The 22371-nt window shown below is 42.4% G+C and overlaps 2 protein-coding genes across 2 annotated transcripts; one reads left to right on the top strand and one right to left on the bottom strand.

Annotated features, from left to right (window-relative positions):
• Nucleotides 1–10028, bottom strand: fignl1 (fidgetin-like 1). The gene is made up of 2 exons (XM_004084800.4): nt 9855–10028; nt 1–2208 (listed from the first exon to the last, which is right to left on the bottom strand). The coding sequence occupies exon 2, from the start codon at nt 2199–2201 to the stop codon at nt 294–296; it is 1908 nt and encodes a 635-aa protein (XP_004084848.1). The 5' UTR covers nt 2202–2208; nt 9855–10028; the 3' UTR covers nt 1–293.
• A 98-nt stretch (nt 10029–10126) lies between these two features.
• Nucleotides 10127–17306, top strand: ttl (tubulin tyrosine ligase). The gene is made up of 7 exons (XM_004084801.4): nt 10127–11049; nt 11133–11211; nt 11299–11531; nt 11604–11739; nt 11810–12079; nt 15092–15235; nt 15434–17306. Exons 1-7 carry the CDS (start codon nt 10881–10883, stop codon nt 15630–15632), a joined length of 1230 nt encoding a protein of 409 aa, XP_004084849.1. The 5' UTR covers nt 10127–10880; the 3' UTR covers nt 15633–17306.
• The last annotated feature ends 5065 nt before the right edge of the window (nt 17307–22371 follow it).

Here is a 22371-nt window from a genome sequence, read left to right on the forward strand (position 1 = left end):
TTTCAAAGAGTTACACTTTAATATATATTTTACAGCATAACAGAAATGCTTTTACAGATTTCTAGAAAATGAGAAATAGACAAAACTATTCAAATGAAGTGAATAATGATAACGGGGTTAATTCAGAGTTTGAAAGTGTTAAAAACCTTTTCAAAGTTCTTTTGATAGAGTTTAACTGAAACATTTGGATTCAGGTGTCCATTAAAGAGGAATGCAGCATCATTAATGGTTGCACTACAAACACTGAGCAGCAGCGAACCCCCCCCACACACACACCAAAATAAAAGTTTGGTTTAGCGTCCACATCCAAAAGTCTGATTCCACTCCTCATAGAGCTCCAGGTCTTTGGCAGAGACACTGGGTCGAACAGTCTTCAGAGCCTCCTGGAAGTCACTGAATAGAATCGGCCGCACCTGATCTGCAGTGATGGTGGCGATGTCACTAAGCTGGATGCTGCGAATTGGTCCCAAAGCTGCCTCCCTGCAGAGCTGCGTCATGTCAGCGCCGGAGAAGCCCTCTGTGGCCCTCACCACGCTTTCCAGCTCCGGCTCTCTCAACTGGCTTTTCTCTTGGGCCATGAGGTTGAACACTATCTGCCGTCGGGCTGCTGCTTCAGGAAGGGGGATATAGAGCCGCTTGGCCAAACGTCTGCGAGCGGCCTCATCAATCTCCTGGGGCCGGTTAGTGGCCCCCACCACCAGGATGCGGTCCTCTGATGCAGTGGCTGCACCGTCCAGTTGAACCAAGAACTCTGTCTTGATCCTGCGCGAAGAGTCGTGCTCCCCGTCTGTACGCTGGGACAACAGGGAGTCGATTTCATCGATGAAGATGACGGCAGGTTGGTGACAGCCAGCAATGGCAAATAGGGCTCGCACCATTTTTTCTCCTTCACCCACCCACTTGGATGTAAGGGACGAAGCGCTGATGCTAAAGAAAGTGGCGCCTGACTGACAAGCAATGCATTTTCCAATAAGAGTTTTTCCAGTTCCTGGGGGCCCGAACAACAGGATACCTTTGGGGGGCCCTCTGAGACCAGTAAAGATATCAGGTCGGAGCATTGGCCAGACCACTATCTCCTTGATGGTGTTCTTGGCAAACTCCAGCCCCGCGATGTCATCCCAGCCAATGGGAGGCCCGTGGTCCATGATCTCACTCATGATCAGCTCAATTATCTTTGGCTCAAAGTTTTTCAGACGCTCGTCCAGGATTGGAGGTTCCTGTGTGGAACTTTGACTTGCCGCATTGTCTTCATCCTCCTGTCGTGGGATGGGTGACACAAATTTTGAGAATGTGCCCCGAGGCCTGTTGGCGCCCAGAGATTTCTTCACAGTTGCAGTCATCCCAAAGGCCTGGGCTCCCCGCGACTGCTGAGAACATTTTTTCTGTTGATCAACAATAAATTGCTCACGCGCCGTTTTGAAGTTGCTTCCTAGTCGCAGGCTGGGGCCTCCTTCGTCTCCCTGTTGACCTCTGACATTGTCACATTGATCGTGCTTGTAAAAATTCTTCCTTTTAGTTGGGTTGGAGGTAGGAAAGAAGGAAGACTGATAATTCTGTGGGCCTTCGGTTCCAGGGTTTCCCTGTGGGAAAGCTGAAGAAGACTGAGGTCGAACTGGAGGTTGAAAGTATGCATTTGAACTGCCAGATGTTCTGGGCCTTTCAGGAAAGCTAACAGTAAGGTTACTGGCAGAGTTAACGCTTAAATAAGGCTTCTGTGGTGTCATGGTTTTGGACCACGGCACCTCTGGCTTGTCTTCAGTACGGGGCCTAGAAGGATGGACAGTTTTGATTTCTTGTCCCACAGTTCTGTTGACATCTGCTGGCGTGACTGGGAAGTTCACTGCAGCTCTTTTTGCGTTCATCTGCTGCACAGAAGGCAGCTGCAGCACACTGTCCATGCTGAGGGAAGACTCCCATTTGTCACTGTGGTTCTTCTGATTCCGGACTAAGTGGAGCGTGGTCTCTGCATAGTTGTTAAGCCCAGTGCGGGGGTCATCTGAGTCCAGGACTGCAGCATACCTCTCAGAGTAGGTCCTGAGCAGGCTGGCCACGCTGGCCCGGGAGAGCTGCGAGTTTGCCCATGCATACTGAATGGATAGGAGGTAGGCTCGGTAGGCATCTGCCTTCTGTTCAGGCGCACAGCTGCCAGATGAAATGTCAAAGGACCTCCTCTGCCATTCGTCCAGGTGTGCGCTGCTCATGCCTGGCCTATGCCGGTAAGGTGAAGGAGAGAGGAAAAGTAATTAAAAATACATATCAGTAAAAACTACAGTACACACTACAGCTGAACAAACACACACCAAGTTAAGCGCTTACCTAACCGTTTCTGGAACATCCAACTTGTTGAGTAACAATTTAATAAAATCATCTTCAGTTTATTGTGACAACCTTTCATTTTTTTCCTTTCAGCCGATCACAAAATGTAATGTCTTAATATTCTTGTTTTTTTGGATTCTCCAAACTACACCTCTCAACTTTCCTAAACTGCCTCTTAGCAGTTTTTATGCAAAGGTTTTTTAGGTTGTTTGAGTTACATTCTGTATTTGTCTCGATTATTTTTCTTTGATAAAAGACAACTTGATTTATTTTTGCTTTTTTTAATTTTATTTATTGATTTATTTCAAGTATTGTAGTCAAACCAATAAAGAATTTACACAGATTTATCAAACTCACTACAGACATGATAACTAAAGTCAAGTAGAGCTTTATATATTGCTTGCTCCACCCATACTGAGTTCATTTATTTGATAGCTTTACATAGTTTCTGTAATCCGGTTCTGATCAGATAGATTCTTTTCAGGTAGAGTTGAGAGGTGCAGCTGCTCTATGCCTGCGTGGCATCTTGTCCGAGAACTGAGAAATAAAACTTCAAATCATAAAAGGTATTGTTTCAGATGTGATCAAAATATTCAAAAATAGGGCTGCACGATATGAGGAAAACTCACGATATGCGATATTGGTGATTAATATTGCGATAACGATATAATTTGCGGTATATAAACAAATGGCAAACAACCAAAAACATCAATCCCATTTCACTGCAACAGTTTAAAAATTATACTCCAAATGACCCTTGTCGATGTAGGAGGCAAACATCAAACATAAAAGGGCTCATCTGATTGGTCAACAACGTAAACGGATCCTTCTGATTGGTTAAATGCATAAAGGGACTTATTCTTAGTTTGTTTTAGCACATTTAAGGTAACCATTTATTGCCATTTTTGACATCTTTTGCGGTATGCATATTGCACAGCTTGATGTTGCGATAACGATAAATTTGCGGCATATTGTGCAGGCCTATTCAAAAATATTTTATTCTCAAACAGATAAATGATTATATATGTACATTGACACATAAAATAGAGGCATGTAGTGATATAATAAATTTAGTTAGGTTTACATTTCAGCACATCCCTCCAGGGGTCACCCAGCCAATCAGCTTCCACTGATTCACACAGGAGGTTGGGCAGACATTTGAACGCCGGACGTCCTTCCTGACACAACCCTGTATTTCAGGGGTCTCAAACTCAATTCACCTGGGGGCCACTTAAGGCAGGGTCTAGCTGAGGGAGGGCCGCAACTTCAACACACACACTCAAGTAGTGAGTGTCTGAGAGCCAATAAATTTGTATGGAACATGTACTATACTATTACTATACTCTATTATTAACTGTTTTCTGCACAAAATTTACTTATAAAACTCTAATTTAAATAAAATACGTAAATAAAAAAAATCAATAATAAAATAAATCAGAAATAAATTTCTGTTCATTTATTCTTCTATATCTGCTGTTTTCTCATTTAAACGTGCTTATTAACACAGTTCAGTAACACTGTTGAATTCTAACTATTGAACACTAAAGAAGACTTAAATTCTACAGTTCTGTAAATCCATCAATGGTTCTTCTGAACACGGTTTCTCTTGTCTTCTTCTTACTGATGGACACTTGGCAGCACTTCCTCCCAAACAGCTGAGACCCTCAGTGTGGATGAAGATGATTTTCATTAAGTGGACTGGACTTATTGAAATTGAAGGTGGAGACGTCAGAGAGGATGTGCTCCCAATTCTGAGTCTGTTTTTTTTTTTTTTTTAAGTTTACTCTTTAAACCACAAATCAGTAAAGGAGAAGCAAAATTTAGTAACCATTTTTGGATTTTCTATCTTATGACTTTTTGCACATTTAAACCCTGGTCACAAGTTACTGTAGAGCAGCCGGTCAGACAATCCTATATTTTTATAAAAAACGGATGAACATTCATGTTGGTGACACTAAATATGTACAGCCAAGATGCACTATAAGCGTGTTTGAGATCACCCAGGTGGACGAAACGCTGCACTGATCACCTGGTGTGAGACGGATGTTTTTGCTTTCGCTCCAACATCACCTGTCAATCATCACAAAAATATCAGGAGAAAGGGGCGGGAGCAGCAAGGCCTCCACCTGAGCGAACGCAGCTGGAAATGTAATACTGTACTGACTGCAAGCCGCCAATTGACTACAAAACAATGCATTGTGGGAAAAAGTGTCCTGACGGTTTTTGTAGTTGAGTGATCAATTAAAATCATTTAAAATACCTATTGATTGAAATAAGGCTACATACATTACAAAACATTAAAATCAATATAAAAGACATAACACAGATCATACTGAGGGGGAGAGGCATATTAAAACTAAATTGCAGGGGTTGACATAGCCCAGAAATTTGCACTGGCCCACAGGGCCAGTAGTTTTTGAAACTTACTGGCCCTGCCTGAAACTTACTGGCCCGACACCGCGCATAGCGGGACCCGCCGCTCCGCAGGTGCTTGCAACTTTAGGAGGGTCCGGGGGCATGCCCCCCCGGAAACTTTTAATATGGTGCATTCTGGTGACATCACTTATTTCTACACTTTTCAATGACTGAAAATAGACCATATCAAACTTAAATCTGCTCTAGTCTGTTTCAGATGTTTTGAAGTGTAGTAGGTAACACTAGTTCAGAAGTTTTCATGGTGCTTCTAACGGCAAATATCGCAATAAATCATAAACCTTAAATGTGTTAAAACAATCTAATGGCAGCTTGAACCATTTAACGAATCAAATAAATCCCTTAATGCATTTGACCAATCGGATGGACGCCTTCACATTGTTGGCCAATCAGATGGAGCCCTGTTATGTTAGATGTTTGTAACCTATGTCAACGTGGGTCATTTGGAGTATAATTTTTAAACTGGGAATGGTTATTTGGTTATTTTCCTGTTTGTTTATATACCGCAAATTATATCGTTATCGCAATTTTAATCTCTGATATCGCATATCGCGAGTTTTCCTCATATTGTGCAGGTCTAACTGAGATCATTCAGCTAACTAGAAATACTTACTACTTAGAGTGTTGTAAAGAAAAACTAAATTAAGTAGTTTAACATTCTACTGCATTTGAGTCTGAGATTCAGGTATTTGGAGTTGCCTTTGATTCTTTGACATTCAGCTTAAAGCTTAGTGGATACAGTTTCATCTTCAATGCATTCATTAAATATCTTGCTGTCCATACTACTAATTATACCCATTACTCCATCTAACATATTCCTTTCTATTCCTGCCATGTCTTCCACATCTCTGACATGCTTCAGTCTCTCTTCAGTGACGGTGTCGGATTTATAATCAAATGTAATAATAACCCACTGGCTTGTGCCTTCGTTGTTGCTGTTTAACATTGTTTTGTATTGAATTGTTACATTCAATAAAGTTTGAAAAAAAAAAGTAGTGAGCGCGTGCCGCGTGGTGCTCGGCAGTGAAAGCCGCGCGCGCGCAGGCGGGAGAGAAGGAGAAGTGATCAAAGGTTTCCCATAGAAACCCTTGTCTGAACACAGGACTAGCAGAAAAACTAAATTATGAAGACGAGGTAAATCTACACGTTTTCGCAAAATTTACTTTATTGAAAAAGGTGAAGAATATATAAACCGTTAGATATTTTAGTGGCCCGAGCGGACAAGTGAAAAGTAAAGTCTTGTGGTCCGCACTGCTCGAAAAACAGGACCGGGCCAGCGGACAAATGGCTATGTCGAGCCCTGAATTGAATGTTAAGGACAACTCCAACTTCCTGTCCTCCTTCAGTCTCACCGCAGATTCGCCTTCACCCCCCCCCCCCCCCCCCCCCCGCGCGCGCCTGGTCTCCCCAACATACAGGCGCGGCGCTGTTTCATCTCAAACACCTCTACCGTTGCATTTTCACACGTCAGACGTATTTTCAGTGTGTCTAAGACTAAATCGTGTTGTCTTCTAGCACTTGTTTAATTTTAGAGCCCCGTTAGGTGTCACGCATGTACGTGTGGGACATTTTTCTGCGCAGCGACCCGACTCTCCTGTGGGAGCGGAGAGACCCGTTTGGTTGCGTTGAACGTCGCCGCGCGCCTAACCGTAACCATAACCCTCTTCCGGGTCCATGCGAGCCAGAAACAAGTTCAGCAACCGCTGCATGGATCTAGAAAATTACGAGCGAATAAATACGTTCTAATAAGGAAAGGAAAGAACTCCTTAATGTGGTCCGGGGAGGGGCCCTTTGGGGCTGTCAGGTTTCTTGTCTTAAATGTTTTCCTGCTTTCAAGCCCGGTAAATGTCCCCCCCCCCCAAGAGTCATTTACCCCACGGTGATTGGTTGGTTGTCAGCTCCGCAAACACTGAAAAGGTTTCATTCACACAGACTGGCGGGCCGCATTCACATTAGACTTTCATATTGATGCGGGGGCCGCAAAATATCCTCTTGGGGGCCGCGAGTTTGAGACCCCTGCTGTATTTTATCCCGGCTGGGGACTAGGGGGTATTCCAGGAAGCATGTTTAAACTCCCCTGACTTTAACCCTGAACTCTGGCTGAAATCCGCCTGAACTTGCTTACTCTGGGTATGTCGGTTCCAAAAGACCGGATATGAGTTGGCGTCATTACGCTCCACTTGGTAACCCTGGGTTAATGTACGTGCACAGCAAGTACATAAAGACATTCTCAATGGATCGCCAATTTTCAGAGTGTTGGAAATATAATCTGTCGCTTTGAGATTACTTTCCTTGTTGCATGTTCAATAAAGTCGAGAAGGAGAAAACCACGGGATTCGACCGGATTAAGTTTAACAAATTTATTCCCTAACAATATTTCTAAAAACAGAGTAAAACAAAATAAAACAGATCATCTGGGTTCCCAAAGTTTCAGAGCTTACACAGCGCCGAATTACAAACGTCTTAACGTGTCAGCCTGTTGGGAACAGCGAAAGTTCCTCCGTCCAGCTGTTTTAACATCTCGGTTTCAGCCTCCTCCTTCGTAACACAGCATGGCGTCCAGACTCCTCCTCTGGACGCTCAAATTGGCTGGCAGGGAGCCTGCCTACTTCTGTCAGTCCATATTAGGAGTCAGCATCCGTTTCCCGCGTCTGAAGTCACCTCCCAGACTGACATGGTCCCGCAACCAAATGGCTCCCTAGGTGGCCCCCCCATGTGGCCGGATCTTCTTAACATACAGTAGCCAATACACCTTTGTTCCCCACACGGGAGCAGATGCCTGTGGCGATTCCCAGGGATGGAAATCAGTCTCAGAGATGATTGATTTATGATCCAAGTCAGACCTACAACCAAATGGCCTCAGAAGATCAAAGACCGTTTTCTCCTGCAGGGGGTTGAGATTGGAGCTGCAGCATCACAACCTCTTTACATATGCAATGTTCAGGAAGCCCCTTTGAAATTTCAAAGGAACCACACACAGTAAACCTGAAGGAAACCTTCAATGAAATAAAGATAAGATAAAAGCCTAGGAGAAATGAGAACCACAAAAAATAAATTCCTTCAAAAGTCACCAGGGAAACGCGTGGAGAAAAAAAAGAGAGAGCTATACTTCAGTGAGACGGAGTCTGAGATTTTAATGACAGCGGATGAAGATTATACGTCCATCAAAGAAGTAATACTCAGAGCATGAGTTGCTATAGTGACTTGACATACCCTGAAACATACCTCTGTTTTTGGAACAGAAAGCTGAGGTTATACACTTCCTTCGCCTCAAACTCACCGTGGGAGCTAGCATGACCTGGGGGGTATTCCAGGAAGCATGTTTAAACTAGCCTGACTTTAAGCCTGAACTCTGGCTGAAATCCGCCTGAACTTGCTCACTCTGGGTATGTCGGTTCCAAAAGACCGGATATGAGTTGGCGTAATTACGCCCGACTTGGTAACCCTGGGTTAATGGGCGTGCACGGCAGGTACATAAAGATTTTAATGACTGCGTATGAAGATTACACGTCCATCAAAAAAATAACACGGCTGCATCATCAAAAAAAAGAGTTTCTGCTTGGAGCAAAAGAGCAGACAAAGTAACCGCACGAGTTTCTGATCTTATTTCCATTTTCCTTGTGACGCACATACATATATAACTTATCCAATTTTGCCAACTTAAATGAATTACTTCTATTGGTCACAAAAATTGAGTTAAATTTATTCAACCTAATTTCTTACGTCTATAAAACTCAATAATTGTTTATACAACTCAAATTTACGTATTTATCTAACTAAATGTCATATTACTCCAATTCAATTAATATTTTTTTCCATCTTAATTAATTATATTTCTTGAACTCTCAAATGTCTAAGTTTGAGCCGGCAGATGTACTCATTTTTATAACAATAAAAAAGACGGGGGGAATAATGCACGGAGTGCAAAAAATCGTTAAAGAATTTACCTTGATCATCATTACAATTCCAATCTGTAGGGGTGCTATATAAACTAACCATCCTCTCCTTCACTCTCACTCATGGTGCAGAGACGTAAGCTCAGTACGGCAAAATAACTCGGCGAAGCATGGCAAAACACAGTAAAACAGCTAAACAACTAAACACATTTTGTAAAAAACCCACACTTAAACCCAAATCCGTCCAGACAGGCAAAGGGAATGATATCCCACAATCCTTTGCGGTGCCGCTCTAACAGCAGCACCAAAGGTACACCTTCTTAATTGAATTACTTTGAATGAAAGTAAAATAACCGTCTGAAAACTACGTGTAATTTTTAAACCGACTTACAAAAAAATGATTTATCTTAACTGAAGCAAATAATTAAGTTAGATCAAAGTAAAAAGTTTTCCTTTAACATCCATACGTGGTCTTATCACCCTCTCATGGTGGATAAAGTATTATCTGAGCTTCTTCATCCACTAAATCATCTTCAAATGGACACGCCATGCTGCTTCACCTCTCTGAAAACAAACTAAGCTTCAACTAAACCTGCTCCCGACCAGGTTATGTTCAGAGCATGAGTTGCCATGGCAACTTGACCTACCCTGAAACATACCTCCATTTCTGGAACTGAAAGCTGAGGTTATCAACTTCCTTAGCCTCAAACTTACCGTGAGAGCTAGCATAACCTACTTTCTGGAATACCCCCCTGCTTTGAAACACCCACCCCCCCCCCCCCCCCCCCAGCACAGGGAGAGCCACACTTGTCTGCATATTGCATGAAGTCCATAATTAATCAAATAAAAAAAGAAGTTAAAGAAAAGGAATGTCAATTTTACTTGTTTGATTTTCCAGTTCTACCAGAACTACAATTTATTTATGTGTTCTGACAGATTTTCTAAAGTTTGAACAATAATTCAGATGTTAAGTTTACACTGTTACTCTGAACATCACTCTTATTAAACCCATTAAACATTTTCGAATTCAATTAATAATTCAAAAAATAATTCGAATTATTTTTTGTACTTTTAACTTTTTTATTGGTAATTAATAGAACTGATTAAAAATTGGGCTACTCTACCACCTTTAGCAAATGTAAGAACGTTTTTACACATTTAGAATATGTCATAAAAACTCAACATATTTTATTGATGAAGAAAACTTACCTGCTATTAATCCTGACGACGTTACGGAGAAACAGGCTCAAATAGAAGATCAGGCTTTAATTTTCTGTTTGGCTCATTCCCGCCACTTGCGTCTTCATTTGCTTCCTGAACTCGACTTCCGGTCTCTTTGTGTTTTGGTTCCGGTACGTCGAGCATATGCACGTTACCCTTAAACGGCGCGTGACCCCGTGTGTAAAGCCCCCAGTGTTGTGGGTTTTTTCTTTCCATTATTGATAATTATTTGAAGATAAATGTCTAGCAGACCTCAGAGGACAAGGAGAGAAGCTATGTAGGAGTTTTTCTGATCTACATCGCCACCTAATGGTCGCAATACGCAAGCAATGGTTATGACTCGGTCTAAGTCACACAGCCATTGTTTTGGGGAAATGTAGTCATTTTGTTGAAAAAAACTAATGTAAAGAACTAGACTTTCACTATATTATTATTGTTGTAATTTTATTATTATTCATGCACTGCTGCAGGCTATTTAAAGTTTTTTTTTTAAACTGCATAGATGAGAGAATAAACTACAATACCCACAATGCCGGTGCGCAGTGTTGGCTTGTGCGGAGGACGGTGAATGAGACGCTGCAGAGAGCATTGTAAAATAAAGCCATCGCGTCGGGTGTACGGTCGGTGTGGCTGATTTATTGAAGGATTTGCCCTCGTAGTAGGTTGTCTGTGCCTTTATGGTTCGATACCGGATGTATTGTTCTATGTTCATGGGCCCGTTTCACAGTTATCGGTGGCGGACCGTTAGCAGCTAGCTCTAGCGGCTTCGGGACGTAACTACCCCGGGCGGGACCAACAACTGGCGGTGGGAGCAGCTTGTCTGGAGAAGCCTGTGGAAACTTCTAAAATGCGTGTTTTTCAGCTCATCTGACAGAAACAGGTTGAATCTTTTGAGCGAACCGGAAAGTGGGGGGTTCTGAATGACCGGCTCATGATCGGAACATCGGTCCGACTCGTTTTGACACAGACGTGACGTCACTGTGAAGTCAATAGTGGCCCGTTCGGTGTGTCACTATGAATGCTGCAATCTACACATTTGTTTCCCGCGACGACATCAGCAGCGTTTATGCAGAGGTCGCTAAAATCCTTCTGTCAACCGGACACTGGAAACGGCTGAAAAGAGACAACCCCAGATTCAACCTGATGCTCGGTGAACGGAACCGGCTACCCTTTGGACGCCTCGGTACAGGATGGATGTTTGGGTTGTGTTCATTCTCAATGTGCAGATATTAGTGCTTTTACAGTCTCCCTACTCTGACTCATCAGGGCACGAGCCAGGACTGGTGCAGCTGGTAAATTACTACAGAGGGGCTGACAAGCTCTGCAGAAAGGCCTCTTTGGTCAGGTGTGTGTCTTTGGTCAGGTGTGTATTTGTGTCACCCATGGAAGTGCTGAGCTGATCTCACCTCTGTTCTCTCTCTTGTGCCATTAGGCTGATCAAAACCAGCCCAGAGCTGTCTGACTCCAGTAGCTGGTTTCCAGAGTCCTACATCATCTATCCCACAAACCTCAACACTCCTGTCGCTCCAGCTGCTAATGGCATCAGTCATTTGAAGAGCAATCCTAAAACCGATGAGCGAGAAGTTTTCTTGGCCTCATACCATGCAAAAAAAGAAAATGGGGAAGGCACCGTGTGGATTGCTAAATCTTCTGCTGGGGCTAAAGGTGAACACATATTTTGCCCAATTATGTCAGAGTTCAGTACATATTGAGACCTATATGCTGTCATTGCAACAGGTGCTGGTATTTTGATATCTCATGATGCCAATCAGTTGCTGGAGTACATCGACAATCAAGGACAAGTTCACGTTATTCAGAAGTACCTAGAAAGACCGCTACTGCTGGAGCCAGGTCATCGGAAGTTTGACATCAGGTTGGTCTTCTGTTTAAAGTGCAAATCCATACAGAATATGGCTTGAAATTGTGTGTTATCCCATTGATAGGAGTTGGGTGCTTGTAGACCATCAGTATAATATCTATTTATACCGAGAGGGTGTGCTGCGCACCTCGTCAGAACCATACAACAGCTCGGACCTTCAGGACATGACCAGCCACCTAACCAACCACTGCATTCAGATGGAGCACTCCCAGAACTACGGACGATACGAGGAGGGGAACGAAATGTTCTTTGATGAGTTCAGACTGTACCTGCTGAACATTCACAACGTCAGCTTGGAGAGCAGCATCCTACCACAGATGAAACACATTATAAAGTAGGTACATCTCATCAAAAAACTGTTTCATTGGAGTTTTGTACATGGTTTATCTCAATGGTAACTCCAAAAGCAGCTATAGAACAGAAAATGTATGAAATGAGGGTAGGGTAACATTATAGCTATGAAATGAAGTGATGGGTGTTTTTCTCCATCTGCTCTAATGGAACATTGAGCAATTAAGGGCCATAAATGCTAAAGCTGGTTATGAACTAGCTGCAGGCGGTTAAAAGCACAACCTACAGAACATTCAAATGCATATGAGAACCGCAAACATATATAATATATAAGAACTGTGTTCATTTCAGTCTCTATTCACACAGAAAGTATTTCAGAGTGTGCTCCCAGAGTAGACAGTGGCTTCTAGGAACTGCTGTGTTCTCCAGTTTGTCCAGAAGGACCAGACCATAACCAGTGGCCTCATTCCAACAATATCTGCTGGGACTTCAGAGCCAGAGCTTTACTGCTGGATAGGAACTCCATGGCCTTTGTTTAACACGGGGAAGATATCCTATACATACTATAGTATGTACTATCAGACTGAAAGCGTATGTTCTTAATATTTATTATTGAAACTATGACAAAAATTGCAAACAAGATCAAATGTTTCATATTTAAGATTATTTGCTCTGCTTTGACTAATGTAATGTATTTAAACAAATATCATTGACATTGCTTTCTGCTCTTAGATTGTGGGTCAGTAAAAAGTACGGTGGCCCTGAGGTGCAAATAGCATAAACAAATCACCTGACGCAAAAACAAAAGATCTCAAAACTTAAAGAAGCAAAAAAACAAAAACAGCATTAACATTTTAGAAAACAAAACAAAATTTCAGAGACTAAAACTTAAAAACCAAAAAGACAAAATAAAAAAAACATCGGGGGGGGGGGGGTGAATTTCAAGAAAACAAAATGAAATGTTTAAAAAAGAAAAACACAGAGGAACCACAAAAGGTAGGTACTGTGGGACATCGCTGATTGGATGATGATATCCAGTATTGCTTCCTGTCAAATAGCATTCGATTGAAATGATGGACAAACATCATCCAATCAGCGAAGTCCCACAGTACCTTCCTTTTCTGATTTCTTATTGTGTTGATTTCTATACTTTTAATTTTATTTTTCTGAAAAATTAATTTTTTTGAAAACTTTTTTTTTATGTTTTGGTTTCTTGAATTTTGTTTTTTCTAAAATGTAATGCAGTTGTTTAAATATTTGTTTTGGTTTTTTGATTTTCGTTGTATTTCAAATGTTTTTGCCTCGTGCAGTTTGTTCTGGTAATTTGCACGTCAGTGCCACTGTCAAAAAGAGACTGTAGTAACACCAGCGGCCTGGCCTCCACTGTTTATTATGTCACGCTTGATTATGTCAAAAACCGTGATATTTAAAACTTAATTACTTCCAATCAATGGAAATAATATTCTAAACATAGAACTGAGTTATACTGGCTTTGCAGTGATGGATGGTTTCAGGTTAACTTTCTGTTAATCTGTTGTCACATACTGTATATTACCAAAAGTATTGGCTAACCCATCCAAATGACCAGAATCAGGTGTCCTCATCACTTGGCCATCACCGTTCTCTGTATCATGGAGGAAAGCCCTATCTCTAATAAATGCTAGGCCACCAGCCAAATTTTTGGAATGAACGCCCGGGCTACTTAAGGCACATGCACAATATGCACATCCATCTTTGAAAAAGAATTGATGTTGGTTTTGGGCGAAACGCAGACACGCTGCCAAACCCTCTAGGTCGACGTCATGAAATGGACAAGGAGCGAAAGGCGGTGCCTCAGAGATAGAGGCGTCTTGCTTCCGGGTAAGAAAAGTTACCAAAAATAACTTTCAAAGGTCTATGATTATCAAAGTCAATAAGTAAGTAGATGAGTCTGTGATGGCAGTCTTTGGTGAAGATTATGTTCGGAACTGGTTTGAAAGTGTTTCAGTGTAAGTTTGTAGCAGGGAGTGGAGGGGGGAGGCCAGGGAGGGAGTTGAGTTTGCTTATCGCCTGATGGAGGAAACTGTCTTTTAGTCTGCTGGTTTTGGCCTGCAGACTTTGCAGCCTCCTCCCTGATGGCAGCAGGTTGAAGTGTGTCTGGGATGGGTGGGAGGGGTCCCCTGCAATCCTGATGGCTTTGCAGGTGAGGCGGGGGTGATAAATTTCCGAGAGGCCAGTGAGAGGGACACCGATGATCTTCTCAGCCGTTTTCACAATGTGCTGCAGAGTCTTCCGGCAGGACGCGGTGCAGGCTCCGTACCACACGGTGATGCAGCTGGTCAGGAAGCTCTCGATGGCGCCCCTGTAGAAGGTCGCTCACCCTTTCCACAGCAGTACCATTGGTGATCAGTGGAGCGTGCTGGCTGTGAGTTCTCCTGAAGTCCACCACCGTCTCCTTTGTCTTCTCCACATTCAGGTGGAGATTATTGTCTTTGCACCACAGAGCAGCCTGCTCACCTCACTCCTGCAGGGGGTCTCATCGTTGTTGTTGATGAGACCCACCACTGTTGTGTCATCCGCAAACTTGATGAAGAGGTTGGAGCTCGATGTTGGGGTGCAGTCGTGAGTCAGCAGAGTGGAGAGAAGGGAGCTCAGCACACATTCTTGGGGGACCCCTGTGTTAATTGTGATGGTGCTGGAGGTGTTGTTGCCGACACGGACTGCCTGTGGTCTCCCTGTCAGAAAGTCCAGCAGCCAGTTGCACGGGGAGGTGTTGAGTCCTAGCTGGTCCAGCTTGTGGATGAGCTGCTGGGGGATGACAGTATTGAAAGCGGAAATGAAGACGATGAACAGCATTCTGACATGAGGCACATAATCATAGACATGGAGATAGTACTCTGAAAGACTGAAGAAAAGCGGGATATAGACCCTTTGATAATATCCTGCTGTCATTTTAAACCTGGTTGTTGCCAAGCGCTGTTTTTGAATCACAGATTTTGCTGCCATCTCTGCAAAGGCTGAGTCTGCTACTCATGTTTGAGACCATCAATGTTCAGAGAAAAATTGTGTTTTCAAGGAGCTGTCTGACATGTATCGAACCTGCAATCAGCACCAAACACCTGTCCTACCAGAGCTTCCAGCTCTTCGGCTTTGACTTCATGGTGGATGACAGCTTCAGAGTTTGGCTCATCGAGATAAACGGAGCTCCAGCCTGTGCACAGTCAGTATCATGCACCGTAACATTACCAGCTTTAGTTTTTCTCTTTTTTCAACTAAGCTTCCAAACAGATGGTCACATGTTCTGCAGTGGGTTTGAGTTTCAGCATTGGTTTATGTTGTACTGAGTTTGATTAAATGCATGTTTGTATGACAGGGGTGGGTCTGAATAAATATCAGGTTGTGTTTTTCATTCCTCCAGGAAGCTTTATCCGGAGCTCTGTCAAGGTATTGTGGATGTAGCCATTTCCAGTGTCTTCCTCCTGAACTGCGGCAGTGATTCCTCACCCGCTTCCTCTTCACCATACTCTTCCTCCCCGTCTGCACTCTTCACCACCAACTCCTGCTCCTCTCCCAAACTCAGAGCCCCGCTTCATGTGGGACCTTTTACTCGACTCTAGCACAAAACACGGTGGATGTTCCATTCCCAAACTCTTCTTGAAAAGTGTCAGACGGTTGAGACAACCAATTTTCCTGGTAAACCGACCTTCTATTGTCTCTTTAACGTCAGTCTTTCTTTAAGGTGGTCTGCAGATGTTCTCTAGTTGAGACTGAAGAGTGCCTGAGTTTTCTCGAGTTTTCTCTTGATTGTATCTGAAAGCCTTTGCACTATTACCCAACAAAATGAATGCCAGGCTAAGAAAACCAGAAGTCGAACACATTCAGATTTTCTTCAGTTACTACAGCTGTGGGAGCTGTATTCTCATTGGACGCTTTGTTTTCTTAGAATCATTTGTAACACACCTGGAGCTACCAAGCTAACCCAAGGTCCTCCCAGTATACACTTTATTGAAAACTTGTTCTTGGAGCAAACCTCTGTTTCCTTTTTTTCATTTGCACTAGTTAGGTTATGTTGGTTGCTTAGGATTGTCCTCTTTTTCTTCTGGAAAACGGGTGCGTAAACTCTTCTTGTGTTGCCAATGTCTCCATCACCCAGGAGAAAGGAGGAACATAAAAAGCGACTGTGCAGCTGTCTGGATGTGACATGCATGGCTTCCCTTCCACTGACTGGTCTCAGCAGCATCGTCCGCCATGGTTGATGTTTATGTTCTCGTTCCCGCCTACTTCAACGCAGAATGATGACGTTTGTAGCGTATCGATGACGTACGGGTCGGATTCATGTGGCCTGGCCGTTCAGACGGAGGTCGCATTTGAAAAAATGGGATACGTATCGGATTCAGGACCACATACCCAACTGGCTTGGGTCGCATTTGAAAAGATGGGATCTGTGTCGTTCAGACTGTCATGAAAAGATCAGATACAGGTCGCATAGGGGCAAAAAAATGGAGTTGGGTCGTTTCAGCCTGCAGTGTGAACGTAGCCTTAGTTTGTCAAATCTTTGAGCACATGAGACTGCAACATGTACAAATCTTTTTTTGACTTCATTTGAACTTTTGAAAGCTTCAAGTGTTTAATTACCCAGGAGCTCCAATGAACTAAGAAATATTTTAGTTATTGTTACTGTCATTGTGTGCTAATTTTTGCTGTTTTTCCTCATAACTGCCTCCAGTAGTGTGAAACTTTGTGTTTTTAAAAAGGGAACGTTTATTTTTACAATTTAATTGCTTTGAAGAAAAAGGTTCATTCAGATTTTTTTACTCGGGTTACAGAAACTTAGGATATTCCCTGTGACTAGGAAACATGTTGCAATGAAAATAAATTTGAATTATGATGTCAAAGTCAGCAAAGGGTAATTTCTCATTAAAAGGAAGAGAAAGCTGCAAAAGAAACAATAAAAAAATATGCAACTCCAGCATTAAATATAATTAATTCTGTTAAAACCTCTTTTCAGATTTGTTCATTTAACTATTGAAATAAAGTTTTGCCTATTTGTTTTCCTTTGTGTTTTTTATGTATGCTTTATTTCCTTTACCCTGTTCTCACCAAAGACTGTATGGTTTATAATTAAACCCTGCAAAGGATTCTTATGTTTTGTACTTTAAGCAGTCTAGAAATGACCTCTAGTAAGGCCGAGTGTGTTCTAAAACTAGAAAACAGAAACGTTAGCCTTTTTAAATGAAAGCCTGCATGTGTAGTCGAATTCAAAAAATATAAAATAAACAAAAATACCCAGATGTTTTGTCTATGAAGTGTTTTTTCTATGAAGTGATTTGAGACATCGCTCAAAAATGCAAAGATGTGAGACTTAAAACTTTACTGTAACCCTTGTTCTATCCTAGGCACTTTAACGTTGGGAGTTGGGTCATCTAGACCCACTAGACAGTGCTCTGAACTTTTTTTTCTTCAATGATTTGTGATCTTCACTGGTGTCCATGGATTACATGAAATCTTTCCACCTTTATCCACCTTTGTCATGGTAGGGAGAACACCTCAATGGAAGGGGGGGGGGGTCATCTAAGATAGCACAAGGGCTAACTAAATGTTCAGATGGTGCCTGGTTGTCTGAAGCAGGTCAGCCGTTGCACATTCAGATGTGCTAAAGGCTGCTGTTGGAGCTTAAATAAACGTTTACATTTGTAATGTCTTTGGTGACATCGCACTTCATCAAAGGATTGGTTGGAGATGTGATTCTCCAAATGTGTGCCCTAAATAGAGACTCAAGGTCCTTTCCAAGATAAAACTGTTGTCTATAATTCAGTGCAGTTTCCCAGACAAAATAAATGTTCCTCCATTGAGTTCTGGCAGAGGGGGCGCCTGACTGATGAGTCTCTGCTCTGAAACACTTGTCTCAGAACGGGGTGAAGCAGCAAAAACACAAACTGCCTGCTGCTCCAGCAGGGGAACCAAGTGGGAGCAACGTCCACCGGCTCCTAGGACAGCACCCTGTCCACCCACTGCAGCAGCACGGAACCAACCATATTACTGGCCTAGCAGCTGACTCAGAACTGGTGCAGACCAGGGAAATTCGACTGTTTGAATAAAACTAAGGGTTTGGGGTTAGGATTAGAGAATGTAGAGCTCCATGCTGTGTACACAGAGCATGGGGGTAGAAGAATTGGACCAGATGAAATATAAATTCTAATATTGAGGTTGTTAAAGAATCTTTCGATTATGCCCTTTCAGGTGGGTAATCACAATTTGTTCAGCATCCCTGAAATGTCGTCCATCTGGGGTTGGGCATCCACATAAACGAAGAGTGAGACTGTGTGTGTGGGTGTTTTTTGTATGGAAGGGATTCTGTAGCATAATTAAAATTAAAAGTCAAAACCAGAAATGCTTTTTCATTTCCGTCCTCAACACTGCTTTTTCTGTCACTTAATTAAAATGATAATGAAAATGGTATTTGACATTTTATTTTCAAAAAAGTCTCTGGTAAATGTGTACCATAATTCATTTAGAAATGTCTAATTTGACAATTAAAATGGATTAGAAATGCTTTATGGAATAGATGGAATGGAATAGAAATGCTTTTTCATTTTCAAAATGAAGCTGCATCAAATGACTCAAAATTAAAATTAAAAAGCAATATTTCCAAATGCTTTTTCATTTTATACTTAAAACCGTTTATTCTGTGTCATAATTGAAACGAAAATGCAAAGAGGAGATTGCATTTGCATTTTCACATCCACCCTGGGAAACTTGTCTCAATATTCCAACTACACCTGGCTGCAGCCTGCTGAAAAGCATTAGCAGAGGGGAGGCGGGGCGATGACGTCACTGCTTTCTCCGTGTGTCCGGCCGCTGACAGACACATACACACCAGGAGCAGACTGTGTTAGCGGCAGAGAAAACGGCTTTGTGATGGTTATGAACTTCTGATGAGTTTCCACAGCTTCTCGGGACTACATAGCAGCATGTCCGCCTTCTGCGGTCCTCCTCCTGACGCACCCCGGACAAGCTTTGTTCTGCGGACCGCCAGCTGCCTTCGCATAGCGGAGCGCGAAGCTCCGATGATCGCTGAAGGCGGAAATGCTGCTGCGATCTGAGAAACCATCATATGGATTTGTGTTTCCAGTGGTGTCCAGAACAAAATAAAGACTGATGCCGGCTCGCAGCATGTCTGCATTCACAGCTTTAAGCGGACAATTCTGATTAAAAGGCAAAAAAACCGATATTTTTTCTTCAGAAATGCACTTGTGGTTCACTCTCTTTGTTAATACAAAAGGATTGAGATATTTGCTGACACATTTGAACGTTGATCAGAGGAGTTATTGAAGTCTGAATCTGTGAACATCTTTCTAACTTTATCGAACCTCAGCTGCCAGAGAATCGAAAATAATGATTCCATGGTTCGCAAGTGAGGACGCTGGAAAACCAATTCAATTCAATTCAATTTTATTTGTATAGCCCAAAATCACAACAACAGTCGTCTCGATGGGCTTCGAAGTAAAACATGAAATCAAAAGGATCACAAATACAAAGAGTTCAATAGGAAAATACTAAAATGAACTAACAAACTGACTAAGCTATACTGGCATCCCTGCCCTTAGACCCCCCTTCACGGTAAGGAAAAACTCCTAAAAAACAAAAAAACTGGATCAGGAAAAAACGAAGAAACCTCAGGGGTGCACACATGGAGGAGGGATCCTCCCCCAGGACGGACAGGTGATTTACTAGAACTCTTAGAGAAGAATTAACTTATCTAACTCTACAACTACATATATAAAGTCCAGCAGACGAGCTTCATCCAGCTGTGGTTGGGGGGGACAGTCAAAGGCGCGAGTCGAGCCGGAGACAGGATCCACAGCCAGGTGTAGGAGCAGGAGCAGAGGCGAGGTACTCGGTCAGGAACTGGAGCATGGATGAGCCAACTGGAGTCTGGAAGCACTCCCACTCCCCAGGAGGGGAGAGGGAAAGAGGGACAATACATGAATCACTGCACCAAACAGAGACATGGAGAACTAAATGATGAATGATGTCGAACTCATAGGACTCTCTTCTCTATTCTCAAGAATAGAGAAGAGAGGAAGGGTAGAAGTAGATGAGAAAAGAGGACAGAACCCCAGAGCACCATAGTTACCCCAGCTTCAACTTCTAGCAGCCTTTTAAAACAAATAGTTATTATTAAGTTTAATTTAAACACATTAACATTAAGTTAAATAATCTCTGAATACTAACTAGTCTGACAATAAGCCTGTCCACAGAGGAATGTTTTCAGTCTAGCTTTGAATGTAGAAACTGAGTCGGCCTCTCTTCCATGAGCTGGGAGTTTATTCCAAAAGACAGGGGCTTGGTGACTAAACGCTCTACCTCCAACCGTACTTTTACTGATTTAGGAACCACAAGCAGTCCTGCTGTTAGTGAGTGAAGTGTTCTCATTGGATGGTAAGGGACTATGAGGTCCTTAATATAGGACGGGGCCATTCCATGTAAGGCCTTATAGGTTAACAGGAGGATCTTGAACTTGATTCTGGAATCAACTGGGATCCAGTGGAGTGAAACTAACACAGGAGTGATGTGATCTCTTCTGCTAGTTCCTGCTAACAATCTAGCTGCTGCGTTCTGAACAAGCTGGAGACTTCTTAAGGAACTCTTAGGACACGCTGCTAACAAGGAGTTACAGTAATCCAGCCTCGACGTAACAAATGCATGGATGAGTTTTTCAGCATCATAGCAATATTCCGCAGGTGAAAAAAGGCAGTTCTACACGCCTGAGATATGTGAGCCTTAAATGATAAATCCTGGTGAAATAAAACCCCAAGGTTTCTAACTGTGGAATTGGGGGCTATACTTATGCCATCCAGGGAGACTATCTGAGCAGACAGAGCATCTCTGAGGTTTTTAGGACCTAGTATAATGACCTCAGTTTTTTCTGGGTTCAGGAGGAGGTCATTAATTTTCATCCAGGTCTTGATGTCACTGATGTAGGCGTTCAGTTTCTCTACATCGTCATTCTGGTCAGGTTTCATAGATAAATACAACTGCGTATCGTCGGCATAACAATGAAAATTAATGCTGTGTTTCCTGATTATGTTTCCTAAGGGTAACATATCCTCCTGAGACCCGGCCCAGTCATTTATGTATTCTATAATGGACATTTTGTTTACCTGTATATTTCTAAGGAATTAAAAGATACCTTTCCAAATCCTATTCTACTCTGTAGAGGACATCCTGGGCTTTCCATTGATGTTTCATGTGATGAGTTTGAATGCTGGGAACTTTAAGTTTTACCACTACAAAGATGTCTGCCATACCATTTACCTATTTTTATGGTAAGGTGAAAGTCAAGTCAAATATTCTGTATTTATTCCTTTTTTTACCATGATAATTATATATATTCTTGGTCATAAAAATGTTAGGAACAATATTTTTAGATCTGAAAAAAGTTTCATGTTTTCGGTTTTAAAACAGCAGGCATTTAATGAATGTCCACTGTAGAGGACACCGGGACCATTTTAATGTATTTAATGGCTGCACATGATTTTTGGATGAAAAAGTGAAGCAGAGAGGATTCTATACCAGATAGTTGAGAGAGATTCAGATTTTGAGCTTTCAGATGATAAAAATTATGAGATTCAGGAAAAAATAATTGTTATTTTTTTAATTAACTTGATTTTTTTGTGTTTTTTTAAACGTGCATCATAACAGGTTTACACCTGTGCTACCAGGGCACCCTGCCTATCAAGGTGACGCCAAAGTTTATGAATACCGGAGTCCAATCTCTTACTTTTCACAGTACATTGATAACATTTTTGAAGATCTGTTTTTGATTTAGTTGTGTTCCAACTACCGGGGAATCACACTCCTCAGCCTCCCTGGGAAAGTCTACGCCACAGTACTGGAGAAGAGAGTCCGTCCGAAAGTCGAACCTCAGATCCAGGAACAACAGTTCGGTTTCCTTCCTGGTCGTGGAACAGTATAACAGCTCTACACCCTCTCTAGGGTGCTGGATGTTTTGTGTCGCTAAAGGGGAAGCCTTGAAGTCTTTGTCGGGTGACTCCAGGGGTCAGCAGAAGCACCACGTGCGGAGGGTGACTCTAGGACCACAGGAAACCTTCCAGCTCATCCAGGGGGCGATCGAGGAGCCGAAAGGTCCTGCTGGTCTGAAAGAAAGTGGAGTGAGCCTCTTCAAGACACCAGGTAAACAGAAAGCTTTCTTAGTGAACTATCCAATTACTATACAGCTAAATGTTGAATGTTTGTTAGCATTTAATCTGAGTACCAAACAACTGAACCCACTGAGGATTGTTAACTCAAAGCAGCTGTTTTGACTGACAACCTGAAAACATAACTAAAATG

This window comes from Oryzias latipes, chromosome 15, assembly GCF_053564925.1.
Source record: "Oryzias latipes strain Hd-rR chromosome 15, Olatipes_Hd-rR_3.1".
NCBI lineage: Eukaryota > Metazoa > Chordata > Actinopteri > Beloniformes > Adrianichthyidae > Oryzias > Oryzias latipes.

Bases quoted from the DNA above. Each gene is read 5' to 3' on its own strand.
- fignl1 (XM_004084800.4), bottom strand. From the start codon at position 2,201: ATGAGCAGCGCACACCTGGACGAATGGCAGAGGAGGTCCTTTGACATT.
- ttl (XM_004084801.4), top strand. From the start codon at position 10,881: ATGAATGCTGCAATCTACACATTTGTTTCCCGCGACGACATCAGCAGC. The intron at 11,740-11,809 runs GTTGGTCTTCTG...TCCCATTGATAG, and splicing joins CATCGGAAGTTTGACATCAG to GAGTTGGGTGCTTGTAGACC. The intron at 12,080-15,091 runs GTAGGTACATCT...TGTGTTTTCAAG, and splicing joins CAGATGAAACACATTATAAA to GAGCTGTCTGACATGTATCG.